Here is a 16,489-nt window from a genome sequence, read left to right as displayed (position 1 = left end):
CTGCTTCTGAAAAATAGGTTTTATTTTATGCTTGAGGACTCCTGAAGCAGACTAGATCTGGTTGTATAGATAACTAATTCTAGTATTCCTATGGTTCCAGCATTGGCTGTACTTGATTGGGGGGGTGTGTCTGTTTTTTTTTTTTTTTTTTTTTTTTTGGTCATTACTTGATAACGCGTTCATTAATCAAAATTCAGTTGCATGATTCATGGTATGACTGAGAATACCTTAGAAATTGAAAATTATATTTTTCTTATGCCATCTGTGGACATGTCAGTCATACGCTCATATGTGGAATAATTGCATTACTCGTATTTAACTGTGGTGGAGTTGGGCAAGAGGTGAAACCGTGAAACATTACCGATACTTTGGTTAGAGTTTAGACAGTAGTTTGGCTTCACTGTTTTTGTGATGTCTGAAGCATTCTAGGAATTTCTTCTGATTTCAAGTTAGCCTGTTTGTCCAATGCTAATTACCCATTCCTGTACTATGATGAACACCCTTTTAAATTGATATTCCAATATTTGAAGGTCATCAACTATGAAGGCTCATTTTTCAGAAAATGCTGTCTAAATTTGATTTGTTCGTACGATTACTTCACAATGAGTGCGATTTGTACCATTGCTGAGGTTTATTCATTGGCACATTGACCAGAGAGACCCACCACATTAACATCAACAAGTAAAAATTGGAGAAAGTGCTTGTGTTCTTTTCCTTTTCCTTTCTAACTGTGTTGCTATTTTTTTTACCTGTTCATTGATTTCACGTACAATTGGGGAATCTCTTCTTTATCTGCATTTGTTGCTTTGAAGTATTTCTTTTGATCCTTTTCATTGCTAGTGGTAGCCACTTCATTCCTATCGTAAAAGTCTGTTGTTTGATGTCATCTCTGAAAGCGAGTTGTGAATTTTTTTATTTTTTTTTTTCGTGTACTTTTGTATGAGCTTAATATCTTCTTCATCTTTTGCTTCAAGTGCTTGGTTCATTACCTGTTTTTTTGGTGGCCACATCAGGCTTGAAATTTCAGGATTTCGTGTCACCATTGAAAATGAAATTTAATTTTTGTTGTTACATGCATTATGTTTAACACTAAATGAGTCATCTAAAGTAAAAGCAACCTAAGTAGGAGATTTGGCAAGACAAAAAGAATATTATGTGTTGGAACTTATGTGGAAGCAGGTATGTATTGGCTATAGCATGCTGCTGCTTGCGTTTTGAAAGGTAGTTTTCACTTTTCTATATTGGTTGCTTGCTTGCTTGCTTTAGTTTTAACAGGGAAAAAACCATTAGGTCAGAAACATTTTTTGGACAACTGATTTCAAAATCAGAAAACCTTAATGTTTCCGTGTCCTAATATGACATCTAATAGATGATGGATGGAAAAAAATTTGGAGTGCTCCGCTTCAGAAATCAGTTTGAAGGGTATAGAATTATAGATTGAGGCGTTCATGGTGAATGAAAATAGGTAAAGGCACTCCAACTTCAGGTTATGTTTAGAAAAACTTACCGATGAAGTTAGCTAACAATTTCTGATAATTGGTTTTTACTTGTAGCAAGAAGTAATTGTGTTACAATTTGTTCAAAGTTCAAACCCATTGTTGAATGTTGATAGTCTAGCAGAATTGCTTTTCAAAGGTATAAAATATGAATTTTGTGCCCATTTTTGTAACTAATGGTGTCATATTATGATGTAATTGATCAACAATATTTGCGCAAAATGGCAAAATTAGAAGTATTAAATTACAAAAGTGCGGTATGTTTCATGAGCTTCGAGTTTGTAGCTGACCACAATCAGTTAGACTCTAGAAATATCATTAAATTATAGGCACCACTTGTTATGGAGAAGCAATCATGTACTACTCGTAGTATTTAATATACATACATGGCAATTTTCTAGAATTTACGTGTTGGGTTTTTTGAATTTTGGATGGTTCTAAACCATGTTCCAAAATAATCTAGAATAGGGCGACACGTTAATGTCACCTTAGGGTAAACTTAGGTCACCAGTTTCAATTGTTGCTCTTTTATTGTTTGGATCATTGACAAAAATTACGTGTACATCATGAACGAGAAATTTTGGGAGGAATTAAGAAATCATTTATTTTCATCATGAAGCCTTAATTACATGAGCAGGTATTTACAATTAATGTAATAAATCAAGAAACTTTCTAGGAGAAAGTTTGTTATAAGCGTAACAAACTCATAACTAACATGCTACATTAGGACCAAAATGTAATCTCAACCATAAGGGTTATTCAAGTTTTTTTTTTTTTTGAAGAACAAGGGTTATTTAAGTTTAAATTACAAGTAAAATAAATTTTGAATCAATTTAAATAAGGTTTTTTTTTTTATTTTTTTTTTATTTTAATAACAGAGCCACAAGGACGAGGGTGAGAATCGATCCCAAGATCTCCTGGAATCGAGAGGGAAGCTCTAATCACTTGAGCTATCCCTCACTCTCATCAATTTTAATAAGTTCTGATAAGTAAAAATCAAGTTAATAGAATTTGTATTGAAATAAATTTGAGAAAAATTTGTTTAGAACTACCCTAAAGATACTCCCTCTGTGTTTTTTAAAGTGTCTAGTTTGACCGGCACATAGTTTTAGGCAATTTAATTGACTTAAATAAAATTAGAGGTAAATGGGGTAATTGGAGTATTAAAAAATTGTAAAAAACAGATAGTGAGGTTAATATTTTATTGAAAAGTAATGAATGTGAAAGGAAAGATATAATAAAAAAAAGTAGTAGTGGGTTTGAGTGGGGACCATGAGAGGAGAGAGATATAGTATTTTAATGTAGCTTTTTGCCAAAAAAAGAAGTATAACATTTATTAAAACACGGCCGGATTTGGTAAGTGTAACACTTATTAAAACACGAAGGGAGTAGGGTCATTTGTGAACAACAACCCATTTTTTTTTATTTGTTTAGAACTACCCAGAAGTTACAAAACATTTGGATAGCACTATCCATTAATGTTTTCGTCCAATTAAGACGTTATTGGGCCCACTTTTTCACTTTTCCTATTTAATTAACTCCCCTAATTACCTTCTCTCTCCTCCCTAATTAACTTCCCCTCCATTCTCACTCAAAAAATCCAAGAGAACATACTCAATCAATTGAACACAAATTCTCAATTATTCAAGTAATGTTTCACACTTTCCTTTTAATTCATTGTTTATCGTATTTGTTTACAAGTTTAATTGAACGCAATTAACATAATTAAGATGTAAATTAGTGATTTGGATTAGGGTTTATGGGTTCAAATAAATTTGGGGATTTTGATTTCTAGGGTTTAGAGATTCAATTGAGTTCTAGATTTCGGTTATTTTAACTTTGAGATTGAATTCAATTGCATTTTAATTACTAATTGGCCATTGTAATTGGTAGGATGTCTAAATTTGGGGTTTTGATTTATAGGGTTTAGAGGAAGTTAAGTAAGGAGGAGAGAGAAGGTAATTAAGGGAGTTAATTAAGTGGGAAAAGTGAAAAAGTGGGCTCGAAAAACGTTAATGGGTAGTGCTATCCAAACTTTTCTTAATTTTTGGGTAGTTCTTAACAAATAAAAAAAAAAAAACGGGTAGTTGTTCACAAATAATCCTATCTTTAGGATAATTCTAGACAAAATTTCCTAAATTTGATGGCACTCTATTTGAATGAATTTGAAGTAATTGTATATATTAAAGTATTTACAGTCAAAGTTCCTTGTAAGTAGACATATACATAATCGAAAAGGTGCAGCGAATCGATGATCCATCTAAGATCTAACCATTTGTATATACAACCATTAAGGAATTGATATTAAAAAATTTAGAGAGATTCTATCTTGAGTTATTAGCTGACAGAGTTGTGGGAAATGTGGATCCCGTTTGTCATGGAATATTTTGCGGTTCGATGGCAGGATTCAGCGGGGTTTAGGCCAGGGAAGGTCAACGATATCCTCTTTATGTATTTATTTAATTAAATTTGATTAAGATAAAGGATTTTACCGAGTCGAAAAGTCTCAAGGGTCACCCTACATTGTCACTAATGGCCTAATGGGAAAGTTGTTCCTCTATATTGGATTGTTTTCGTTTCAACATATGCAATGTATCACCATATTATAAACTTGTTACACGAAGTACAAGCATTATAGGAATCGGAAGAAAAGCTCTAATCATTTGAACTATTCCTCACTCTCTATAGTTGTGATTCGTATTAGTATAAGAGGATTTTTTTATGACTAACATGTCACATGTGTCAATTGATGTTATTATCGTCCAAGACTCCAGGTTATAGACTTGTAGTCATATAATATTTAGACAAGAAATACAATATACATTACCAGGATTAAATAAATAAAAAAAAAAAGGAAAAAAAGAGAGAATAATAACGGAATATTCGTTAATTAAATTTTCTACAAGTATATATAAGCTGTAAACTCCTCTTTAGATATAAAAAGAGTAGCCTAAAATATCGTTATTCTGCTTTAGACAATATAAAACAGTCGTGAAATATTAATCTCCCAAAATCTTCATCTTTCTCCATCTTCACATTTCCAATGGCTCTGAAAGCAATTCATGTCGCTAACTTACCAAATTTCGATCACACCAATTATAATATCCCAGAAAATGCCACCATTTTTTCTCCCACTTCTTTTTCTTCCGGTATTTTTCCTAATTTTTTTGATTGATTCTTTAATTAAAATCTTTTCACATAATAATATGAATGCTTGTAATTATAATTAATTTATTGCTGCAGTTCATACAGAATGTTTGGTGGAAGAAGAAAAAGAAGGGAAGAAGAAGAAATCATATAAATTTGGGAAATTTGTGGTAATGGGACACAGAGGAAGTGGTATGAATATTCTGCAATCTTCAGATCCTAAAATGAAAACTTTTAAAGAGAATTCTATTCTCTCTTTTAATCATGCTGCTCAATTTAATCTCGACTTCATTGAGTTTGATGTTCAGGTAATTTTTTTCTATTTTTCCCAACTTTTTTTTAAAATTTAATTTCATGTTCTTGGTGTTTTTTCTTTGCTTATGATATATCAAAAATATAATATTCGGGTAAACAGGTCGGGTTTTAGTCAGGCAAGTGTAGGTTGGGTCAACTCGAATCGGGTCAATACGAGTATTAATTTGGAAATGTATGACATAAGTACGCGTTATCGTTGTTATTAATGTTTGATTATATGCTTATAGAGTATTGTAATTATTGTTTGGGTGGGTGGAAAATGGGATTACGGGAAAGTGGTGGATTTGACGAATGGCAAAACTTGGGGAAAGAGTCACAGGATGTTCGCCGCGATTTCTAGCTGTTTACCCAGATGCATGGAAAATCTTACACGTGTCTCTTGGTTTTAATTTTATTTTTTTCCTGTCTGTTTAAAATTATAATGGCCTGGACTATTGTATGGGCTTATCTTAAAAGATTACAAAAGTGTTTTCTTGGGTCATATATGGGCCTTATAATTTTTCATTTTCTTTAATGATCTAAAGATTTACATTTCTTACTAGTTAGACCAAACTTGCACTTTTGCAATAAAAAATGCATACTTAGCCTTATATAGCATATAGAGAAGGAAATCGAGCGGCGGATTTATGTTTTTTAATCTTATAAAAAAAGTGACAGAGATAACATACCCCTATACACATTGACATACAAAGTCTTGTTAGGGAACCACGTAAATATACTACGTAGATCGTTTTTGTTGTTGTTTGTTTGTTCTTTCAGTCCTACTTTGTACCTTCGTTATAAACTTGTAGCGGATAATTATGGATAAAGACTACAGAATTTTGTAATTGTGCAGTAAAGATTGTGGTAATTGGAACACTTAAATAGTTACTTCATCTCATGAATTAGGATAACCATTTTGATATTTGAGTAAGAAATAGGGCCTGTTCACATTTACTTAATTTCAGTTCAGTTCAGTTCAGTTCAGTTCCAATCAGTTCAGTTCAGTTCCAATCAGTTCAGTTCAGTTCAGTTCAGCTCTTAATTTCCCTCTCACATAAAATATTCATTTCAGCTCAATTCAGTTCAGTTCAGTTCAGTTCCAATCAGTTCAGTTCAGTTCAGCTCCAATCAGTTCAGTTCAGTTCAGCTCCAATCAGTTCAGTAAATATGAACAGGCCCATAGTTTAAATCTCCGATTAAATATGTCGTTTTAGCTACAAAATAAGGTACTGATTTGGTTTAATTCTGTGTGGTTTGCAAATTTCTTTCTTTTCTTATTAGTATTGGGTGCATGAGAGATGATCCTCATTAGGATCTGTAAACCAAAAACCTATGTTTGTAGGTCACCAGGATGACTGCCCTGTCATTTTCCATGACATACATATCCTTACCCAAGACGAGGTTAGTCCACGATTATATTTTTCCAGCCGGTTGTTTTATCTTCGCATATGATGTTTATTAACCACTTGAACTAATGATTGCTGATCCATCAATCGATGTCGAATGACCTTAGGGAGTCATTATAGAGAAAAGAGTGACAGATATTACCTTGGAAGAATTTCTGAGTTATGGACCTCAAAAGGAGCCAGGAAAGGTATACCTCTTTGCCCTGAAAAACTTGAATAATTTTACCAAGCAAGTGCATTTTTGGAAACATAAGCATTTTGTTTATGTAAATTGTCTATTTTAGGTTGGAAAGCCTATGCTTAGAAAAGCAAAAGATGGGAGTATATTGGAGTGGAAAGTTGAGAATGACGCTCCTTTATGCACATTGCAAGAGGCTTTTGAAAATGTTGATAAATCCTTGGGTTTTAATATTGAGTTGAAACTCGATGATAGCAAAATTTATGATGAAGTGGAGCTCAAACGCATCCTTCAATCAATTTTAAAGGTATTTAAAAAAATAATATGATGAAAATTCATATAACTCAGTTTTATTCTCTTGCATAGGCTCGGTGTTGTTTTAATTGTTCTGATTTGCTTAATTTGTGATACTGCAGATTGTTGATAATCATGCTGATCAAGGGAGGCCCATACTTTTTTCGAGCTTTCAACCTGATGCTGTGCAGTTGATGAGGAAACTGCAGGATAATCACCCTGTAATCTCACTATATTCTTTATGTTCTCTAAAATTCTAAAAATCCTGCATGTTATATAATTTTTTTGACGATATTATGTTTGATTGATTCAGGTTTTCTTTCTTACCAATGGAGGATGTGAAATATATGCTGATCCTAGAAGGAATTCTCTAGAGGAAGCCATCAAGCTTTGTCTTGAAGCTGGCTTACAAGGGATCGTCTCTCAAGTAAGGGCGATTTTTAGACATCCTGCAATGGTTGCTAGGATCAAAGAATCCAAGCTCTCCCTTATTTCTTATGGCCAATTAAAGTAAGCCTAAATTTGATACGTTTTTCAGTATTTTGCATCGGTTAATTTGTAATCTGAATCATACTAATTGAAATTAATTCTTTGTTTTTACATGATCAGTAACGTGCCAGAGGCAGTATACATGCAGCATCTAATGGGTGTTGAAGGTGTGATCGTCGACTATGTTCAAGAGATAAAAGAAGCAGTATCAGATTTTAGCGAGACATCTACTGAGGAGACTGATGAAGAGAATTCCTTCATTAACGGTAAAGATATGGAAGAAAAGAGAGCGAGGTCACCTGTAAAGTTCTCAGATCGTGAGCTCTCTTTTCTTCTGAAGCTCATACCGGAATTGGTACAAACTTGAATGCTCGTAATACATTTAATTTTCTGTCGTAATTTCTGTTCAAATGTACTTCATCATACCATGGTTGGTTGGTTTATATTGTGTAACCTTCTCAGAAGAATTCAAGTCTCCCAATCAGTCATCTTAGATCTATATACAAAGTGTGGAGTATATATCATGATTGATTTAGGGTATAATATGATTTCATTCGCGTCTTTGGACACTGTATGTCTGTATCTTTATTAGCCTTGACTGATTTGGGGTAAGGCTTTGCACAGTTAAAGTCTTACACATAGCTAATTGCAGAATTTTGATTAATTGGTTGTTGTTGACCTTGTTGTGTACCCATTCTAGTAATAAGTATGTCAATGTTTGTACTAACTACTGTATTAAGGAGCAATTAGAAAATCGCTAATGATGTTCAACTGCTAGTGGTACATGATCACTTCCATTCTTTGAAATAAAAAAGAATAATAATGATGATAATCACTTTGGTTACTTGAACTTTGCCTAACATTACTTTAGAGCCATGTCCCCATGTATATTTAATAACTCAAAAGGATTATGAATCAGCCGCCGCAGAGATGGAGATAGAGATGGAGGTGGGAATAGGATCAACATTCGTCTTACCCGCCCCATTGACATCCTTAATAAAAGATAAAAGGTGATTGTCTTAAATAAATTTAAAAAGAGTAAAGGTCAAACATGAAGAAATTATAGAGATAATGTGCACTTTTGCAAACTCATAGTAAAAAAACACTAACCAATTTTAAATTAGTCTTAATCGGGAGGAAGTGGGGAGGAAATTATTATATTTGATTCCCAACTGTGTTGCTGAAATTTCAAAGTAATGCAATTTCATATTGTAATTCCCAGGCTACAAAATCACTTTGTGTCAAACTAAATTTTATGCATTCTTAAGTTGTTGCAAAAGGCTTTCTCATGATGCTGAATGTTATCCTGCTGCATCCTGGCTTCATTAGGGAAATCTTGCCTTTGATATTCTGCCTTTTGAACATCCGCTTCTTTAGTATCACTGCTGATGTTACCCTGTTAGCTGATAGATGTGACAGTAAAGGCGACTCTGGTAAGGTAATTGTTGATAGAGGATATGCCGAAAATGTCAATAAGTTATTGTCTGATCTGTCCTTGAAAGCCTCAGATGTCAAATTTTATAATTCCACGGTTGGAGATACGCCTAACCAAGTTCATGGCCTGTTTCAATGCCGGGAGGACCTGAGCCTACAAGTTTGCAGTGAATGCATTGATGTTGCAGCTAAGTATATGAATGAAAAGTGTCCTCTTTTTGAATCCGCTATTTTGTGGTACATGGAATGCTCTGTATGGATTTGCAACAGTTCCATATCTTTAGAGGACGTAACAAAACATACTTTGTTTTGGGGATCATCAGTGGAGGTTGCGAATCCAAGTCAGGTTAATGCAGTACTGACGAAAACATTTGATTCCATGATCAAGGTTGCGGCTAATGATTCATCTTTTGCTCATATTGCTATGAAGGAAGCAACCTTTCCATCATCGTCTGCTAGGCTTTACTGTCTTACACAGTGTGCGCGTATTCTAGATGGATCTGACTGTGCTTTCTGCCTCAAACAAGCTCTTAATATCTCTGCAAATCAATTCAATAGATCAGCTCAAGCAATCTTTCTTCCAGGCTGTCGATTGATGTATAACACAAGTTTATTCTATAACGCGAGTTACCTGTCGTCACCTTCCCCAAGCTCAATCTCACTACCTTCAATAAAAAATAAATCCAGAGGTTTATTATACACTCTTTACATTTTGAATTTGATTATATACTAGTTTAGTATGCTAAAATCATCTTATACATTGTTATATCTTTGGTTCCAGGGAGGCCATTGGTTGCCTTTTATATTGGTGGAATAGCAGCAAGCTCTGCAATCGGAGCAATACTATTTCTTTCTGCTACTTGGTTTTGTTTGCGAAGGAGGAAGATGAAAATGAGATTTCAGGACATGCTTAAAGAAACATCCAATATTAGAACGTTTTATGGTAACATTTCAGTCGATTAAAACTTTATTTTTGTTCTGATAGGTTAGTTTAATCAAGAAATTTTACTTTAAATTTGTAGGTTATCTTCTCCAATTTTTATTTCCTATGTAGTTGTTATTGTTGTTACTAGATATTTGGCAATGGTATTTCTTGCTTGTTAGCTATAGTTGTCTACAGCAGTTCCTAGAGGCTGATACTTTGGACCTTATAAGTAGTTTTTCACAAGTATTCCACAGGTATTGCTTTACTTCAGAAGTCAGTTTTCTTATAATTGTGTTTGCAGATGATATGGAAGACATTAGGAACATAGAATCGTTGCAATATGAGTTCAGCACAATAAAAACTGCAACTGACAACTTCTCCAAGGATAGCAAACTTGGAATGGGTGGATTTGGCGAAGTCTATAAGGTAACCATGAACTGTAACAATCTTATCAGTCTCAGTGATCCAAGCCAAATAGATGTGAATGCAACTACAAACTTGTTAATTCAAAACTTTAGAACAAAATTGTTAGCACATTTACAGTTTCATAAAAGAACTAAAAACAGAAAGTTCACTAAAAACAAAAATTCACAACAATGATGAATGAGCCCAAAAGCTTTGTAAATGGCCTTGGAACACTCAGCAAACAGTTGTTGTAATGGTTGATTTGATAGTATATTGTAAAATAATTCTTAATGGATGTTGTTTACTTGTATCTCTATCAGGGAAGGCTCGAAAATGGGAAAGAAATAGCTGTGAAGAGACTCTCAGAATTTTCGGAACAGGGCACCTTAGAGTTCAAGAATGAAGTTCTTTTAGTTGCTAAGCTTCAACATCGAAACCTGGTTAAATTACTGGGATTCTGCTTATCAGAAAAGGAAAAGATACTGATCTATGAGTTCCTACCTAATTTGAGTCTTGATCGCTTCTTATATGGTACATCATAAGCATTTTATTTGTTATCCCATTTAAATAGCTCTAATATTATGAATGTTATTATCCCTCTATAGTGCATGTATTTGACAAATTCGTCTCACACAGACTCATTGAAGCGTGCATCATTGGATTGGAAAACAAGGTTTAAAATTATCATCGGAATAGCAAGGGGGCTATTATATCTTCATGAAGACTCGCGACTGAAAATAATACATCGGGATCTAAAATCCAGTAACGTACTACTTGACAAGGAAATGGATGCAAAAATTTCTGACTTTGGCCTTGCTAAGCTTTTCAGAGTGGATCAAACCCAAGGGGACACCAAGAGAATTATAGGAACATAGTAAGTACTAGCACCAATTAAGTACTTTTGTGTAGCAGCTATTATATCCTCTTGAACCATGTCTATACATACATTTTATTAATGTGTTAGTTATGCTGATGCAGTGGATATATGGCTCCAGAATATGCAATAGCAGGTCAATTCTCTGTAAAATCTGATGTTTATAGTTTCGGGGTCATAGTCTTGGAGGTGGTCACTGGCCAGAGGAATAATATGTTCCGTCAACAACATGAAGAGGGTTTACAACACCGAGTAAGTTTCATATATATTAAATCATTTAACATCTTTCTTTTAGGGATTAAGATACTAGCAGTGGTTGTTTAGTACAAAACAGAAAAAGTTGCTTGCATGCTTAGTACCACACAATTAGTTTCTGCATCTTTCAAGAGATGATAGTATTACTAGGAAATTGCAAATTAAATAATGGGAAACGTAAATTTTTATATCCAAACACCAAGTAATGAAATAATATTTTGGAACTTAAGTCATAAACATGCCAAAATCATTACACAGGCGTGGAGGCTTTGGAACGAGAAGGCTGTGCTAGAGCTGGTAGACCCTTCATTAGAGAACTACTTTTCGGTTGAAGAAGTGAAAATGTGCATTCACATAGGTCTACTCTGCATACAAGAAGATGCAACCAAAAGGCCTGGAATGACCTCGGTTGTTGCTGCATTGAACGGGCAGTCTGTTACTCTTCCTTTGCCTAGCACTCCCCACTTTCTCGCAGCTAATGTTGACACTGATGAAGACCAACCACTCTTTGATAATCATATTACTAATGAATATACAGGAACCAGGAATATCACAGAATTCTGTCCCAGATAATAAAACAAAAGCAGTATTTATCAATTCTTATCACCTTGCAAATATTATATCCATTAATGTGGAGCTAGCAAGACACAAATTGTTAAGGATGATACCTTGTTTCCTATGATTAATGAATATTGATCTCTTGTTCATTTACTCCTGTTATATATAGTTTTCACCTCTTTTACTTGGAACAGGATTGCCAATGAAATGTCCACCAATTTCTTATTTTGTTTTCAAATAATTTCACGTTTGATTATTTTAATTAATGATTTAAATTTGTGTAAAGGGTTTAATGTTCTCATTTGAATAAACCAGTTAAGCGTGTCAGTTTCGGGTTGAATAGAAGTATCTAACCCAAATTAAAGAGATAAGGTCCAGCAAATTACAAACAAATTGCAATATAGTAGACTTGTTCACTTAATTCCTTGCTAAAGCAAGTTGGTAACCTATATACTACTATATTAAGGCCATTGATTCGTCCAAAGTACAAATTTGAGGACGTTTTAATGTGGATCATCACTGTATCTAAGAAAGAATCAGAACACTTTTGAAGGTACGTTGAGCACAAGGTCAGTGAGAAAAATTGGAAGATTCGAGTCGTGACTACTACTAAACTTTGTTTACCGACTAATTCAGCTGGAACACTTGAAGAATGAATGAAAAAAATTTAGAAACAACCAGTCATACCCTTCTACATCATATTGTATACAGAGTAAACCAAAAATTGATCAATCATTTATTTGTGTGTGTTAATTTTGTCAAACTTTATACTTAGGTCTGTTCTCATTTACTTAACTGAATTGGGCTGAGCTGAACTAACCTGAACTGAATTGTTTATGAGAGAAGGAAATTAGGAACTGCATTAAACTGAACTGAGGTGAAATGAATTGAACTAAACTGAAATTAAGCTGAAGAGAACAGACACTGGAGTAGATTATAAGATTTATAAGATCTCTATACAGGCTAAATTGTATGGAAGTTTAGAGAGGTTATATTTATCATGAATTCATGACTCTGAAAGACATCCAGCTGCACTCCAGATTAATTATTTGGAAAGTCTTGCCTTTGTTGTTCATTCAATTAGATAGTTTAAAGTGCTGATGTCGTACGGGTAGTTGATCAGCGAATTTGGAAATGTAAACGATAGAGAATACGTGGGAAATGTCTATCAACTATTGTCTAATCTTTCCTCAAAAGCCTCAGATGTCAAGTTTTGCAAATCCACAGTTGGCGAAACACCTAAGAAAGTACTAGTATATGTAGAGGTGTCAATTCGGATAACCGGATGGAGTTTGGGTCGGGTCTATTCGGATCGGATATGTTCGGGTCAAAATTATTCTTATAATTCAGGTCGGGTCAAATTTGGGTCATGGTCTATCGAGTCCGGGTCGGATCAACTCCAGATCGGTTCATCTTCGGTTCGGATAAATTCGGATCGGGTTCAAAACGGGTTTAACCGGGTTAATTTCGGGTCGGATGAATTTGGGTCGGGTTGATTTCGGTTCGGTCAAATTCTGTTTGATTAAGATAAGGTTGATCCGTTGATTCATTAAATTGGTCAATTTCAATTCAGTTCCTTTTGCGTTTGGCTGGATTTTAATCGAGCTGACCCAATTCATATTTAAATAAGGTTATTTTTAAACTAGAGTTATTATTGAGTTTTTACCTTATTATTGGGTCAATATCAAGTCATTCATGTATCATACGGAGTATATTTTATCGAGTTAAAAGAAGAGGTTTTAATGTTCAAGTATTACAAACTATTTGTAGCAAATTTTAGATGAGATGAATATAAAGCTTAGAAAATAATTTTATATAATTGGTATATACATGAAGTAAACTTGTTACTCCGGATTATTTCTTTGTAGTAAAAAACGTAAACTTATTAATAATAACGGAGCAGTATAAGAACTTGAATAAAAAGGTCAAAAATTAATTATGGCCTGGTTAAATTCGAATCGGGTAAAAATCAAATCAAGTTAAAATCGGGTCGGGTTAATATCAGTTTGGGTCAAAACAGATCGGATTAGATCGGTTATTTGCCGGGTCAATTTCGGATCGGGTTGGATCAAGTCGGTTCAGTTAGAGTTCAGGTCGGGTCAAATCGGATTCGGGTTGAGTTTAGGTCGGATCAAATCGGTGTCGGATTACGTTCAGATTGGGTCGAATTCGGATTCGGGTTGAGTTCAGTTCGGTTACAGATCGGGTTTGGGTTTTGAATTTCTCGAATCAAATCGTATCGGTTACAGTTCGAAACGGATAGTTTTTTTCGGATCGGTTCGGTTTTGACACCTCTAAGTATATGGGATGTTTCAATGCCGGGAGAATTTAAACCAGCAAGTTTGCAGCAAATGCGTATCTCGAAAAGTGGTCAACGAAAAGTAGTCAAGTTTGGTTCAAGTAAATCTATACTGCTACGAAGAAGGGCAATGCTAACTTTTTTTTTCCACTTATCCTGGCCGAGAACAAATATAAACTACGCGTTTACGTAGATCAATTCTTTTGTAAAGTACTAGTATTTTGGATACGAGCATAAGACTTTTCTTTTCATTTCTTACAATTTAAAGATATTACTCCGTATTTCTGATTATTTTCGAGAAAAATAAGTCATCCTGGATACTGTACTTGATTTGAGCCGTAAGTGACGAAGTCAAGACTTGCTAATGGTTGAGTCAAGTTATATGCGTGTAGTGACTGAGTCAAGTTAATTAATGCTTCTTAGGTTGTTCTTAAATCTTAAGTCTAAGTAGGGCGGACCCAAATTGGAAAGATATGCATGGGTCAATTTTTTTTTTGACACTTGGGCATGCATGTACAACGAATTTAAAACAAATATGCTTGTAAAAAAAAAAATGAAAAATATATGATGTTGTATGATGATCATGAGAGGTAATATTCGTGATCTAACGTTTATTTCAGTGCGACGTATGCTAAAGGTTGTAAGAAAAGGTGGGGCAAGCATGTCACCCCATCGCGTAGACCCAAGTACTATGCCAACGTATTTCATGTTGAAGCAGAATATGTTTAGCAGTTTAGAATAGTGACAGATTTGGGCTAAAAAGTTTAGGGGCCAACCGGCCAAGACTTTCACGATCCTTCAACCTTTTGCTCAAAAATAACAAATTAATATGTCATAATCTTTTAAATGTAAGTATTAAACATTATATTATTTATAACTAATAACTTTAAAAAAAATTAAGGGAGTCAAACTTCGACCCGTCGTAGTCAAGAACATACTCCCTCCATTTAGTGTTGCAATTATTACGAAATGGAAGGAGTAACAAAATACAGTTACATTATGGCAACTTCTGTAGAAAAAATTGTCTTCATATTGTGTTGGACCGTTCAAAATCGAAGTTCATGCACGATCCAACCCACATGTCAGCTGAGCTTGTGATGGCTCGTGTTGGGTCAGTCATTCTTGTACCATGCCTAGCCGGCATTCGTGCTAGCCTGATCTATATCCATCTGATCTCTTAACTAGTCATTACATAAGACAAAACAAAATAAAAAGTCACTTGTATTACCTTTGGTTAATGTGCATCTATTTTTGGTGCCACATTGCCGCATGATTGGTTGTGGAGCCATAGAAGAGTTTTAAAAACAGAAGGAGAAGTAGATCGAGTGCTTAACCAAGAGATTTGCTTGAATCAGAAATAAATGTTGGAAATAAGTTATGTCAATTATGGTGAATTATTTTTTTTATTGTATTTTGAAAGATTGGTTACAAAATAGTCATTATATCTATTTGTATCCAGTCCTATTTACATTAGATACAAGGATATTTTTAGGCTTATTTATAAATTATAGACACATACTCCTGTTATGGGACCTTTTTTTTTTTTTTTTTTTTTGGAAGAGAAGAAAAAGGATTTCATTAATGAAAAATAGCCAAACGACACTTATTACAAACAATTTCTAGGGAATCTAAAATTCCATTACAAGTACAAATCACCTTAGAACTAGTTAGATCGCAGATTCGATCAACAATCGCCTTAATAAAAAACTTCATCCGTAGCAATACAATATGTGATTTAGCACTAATCCGGCTTGAGATCCACGGATGAGTAGTTGTTTGGGTGAAAAAACTCATATGGCCTTCTAGATACTTTTGGAGACAATGAAACCCTAAATCTTCAATCTTTAGCACACGAACAAACAAAAGGAATAAGCCTAATTGAATAAACATCATCATAAAGATGAGATCCATTTATTGAAAGCAATTAAAAAGTGTTTTGGGGCTTACCACCGGTAAAAACATCGGTAGAAGCCTCTACAAAAATTTACAATGGAGATCAGAAGAAAAGAGATGAAAGAGAAAGAGAAAAAAAAGGGAAGAGTGAAGGAAAACCTTCAAAAAAACAGAAAAAGTCTAGCAATGAAGGTTAGAAAAACCCTCTCAAGGGAAAATCCTAGAGGAAACCGAAAAACCCTCCCAAGGAGAAAACCTAAAGAGAACAGGGACATTGCTTTTTTAAAAGTACAATGATACTCAGGAAAATAGTAGCCTAGTAGGAGAACGTCTATTTTTGTTATACGTAATAATCCCAAAAGAGATCAACAAAAGCAACAAAAAATAACCCTTCGGATTATTTTGTTAAAACCACTTTTTCCAAATAATTTCAGTTCCTTAGAAATAATTTTTATTCAGTAAAATAATTTAAAATTTTGAAAAAATAATTACAGTTTAATAAAAGTAATTTCAATTTAGCAAAAATTAGGTGAGAGACC

General features: G+C 34.0%; 3 protein-coding genes across 3 annotated transcripts; all 3 read left to right on the top strand.

Moving 5' to 3' along the window:
* Positions 1-4,459: 4,459 nt before the first annotated feature.
* Positions 4,460-8,140, top strand: LOC145581592 (glycerophosphodiester phosphodiesterase GDPD1, chloroplastic-like). The gene is made up of 9 exons (XM_081638607.1): positions 4,460-4,645; positions 4,740-4,951; positions 5,415-5,423; positions 6,291-6,341; positions 6,454-6,534; positions 6,631-6,831; positions 6,941-7,039; positions 7,132-7,328; positions 7,428-8,140. Exons 1-9 carry the CDS (start codon positions 4,540-4,542, stop codon positions 7,672-7,674), a joined length of 1,203 nt encoding a protein of 400 aa, XP_081494733.1. The 5' UTR covers positions 4,460-4,539; the 3' UTR covers positions 7,675-8,140.
* A 1,684-nt stretch (positions 8,141-9,824) lies between these two features.
* Positions 9,825-10,946, top strand: LOC145583475 (cysteine-rich receptor-like protein kinase 10). The gene is made up of 4 exons (XM_081640706.1): positions 9,825-9,840; positions 9,968-10,092; positions 10,392-10,602; positions 10,708-10,946. The coding sequence occupies exons 1-4, from the start codon at positions 9,825-9,827 to the stop codon at positions 10,944-10,946; spliced, it is 591 nt and encodes a 196-aa protein (XP_081496832.1).
* Positions 10,947-11,055: 109 nt separating this feature from the next.
* LOC145581591 (cysteine-rich receptor-like protein kinase 44) lies at positions 11,056-11,836 on the top strand. Its single transcript, XM_081638606.1, has 2 exons — positions 11,056-11,197; positions 11,459-11,836. The coding sequence occupies exons 1-2, from the start codon at positions 11,057-11,059 to the stop codon at positions 11,771-11,773; spliced, it is 456 nt and encodes a 151-aa protein (XP_081494732.1). The 5' UTR covers position 11,056; the 3' UTR covers positions 11,774-11,836.
* The last annotated feature ends 4,653 nt before the right edge of the window (positions 11,837-16,489 follow it).

Source organism: Chenopodium album, chromosome 15 (assembly GCF_948465745.1).
Source record: "Chenopodium album chromosome 15, dcCheAlbu1.1, whole genome shotgun sequence".
In the NCBI taxonomy this organism is placed as follows: Eukaryota; Viridiplantae; Streptophyta; class Magnoliopsida; order Caryophyllales; family Amaranthaceae; genus Chenopodium; species Chenopodium album.
This window is presented reverse-complemented; position numbering and strand designations above follow the sequence as displayed.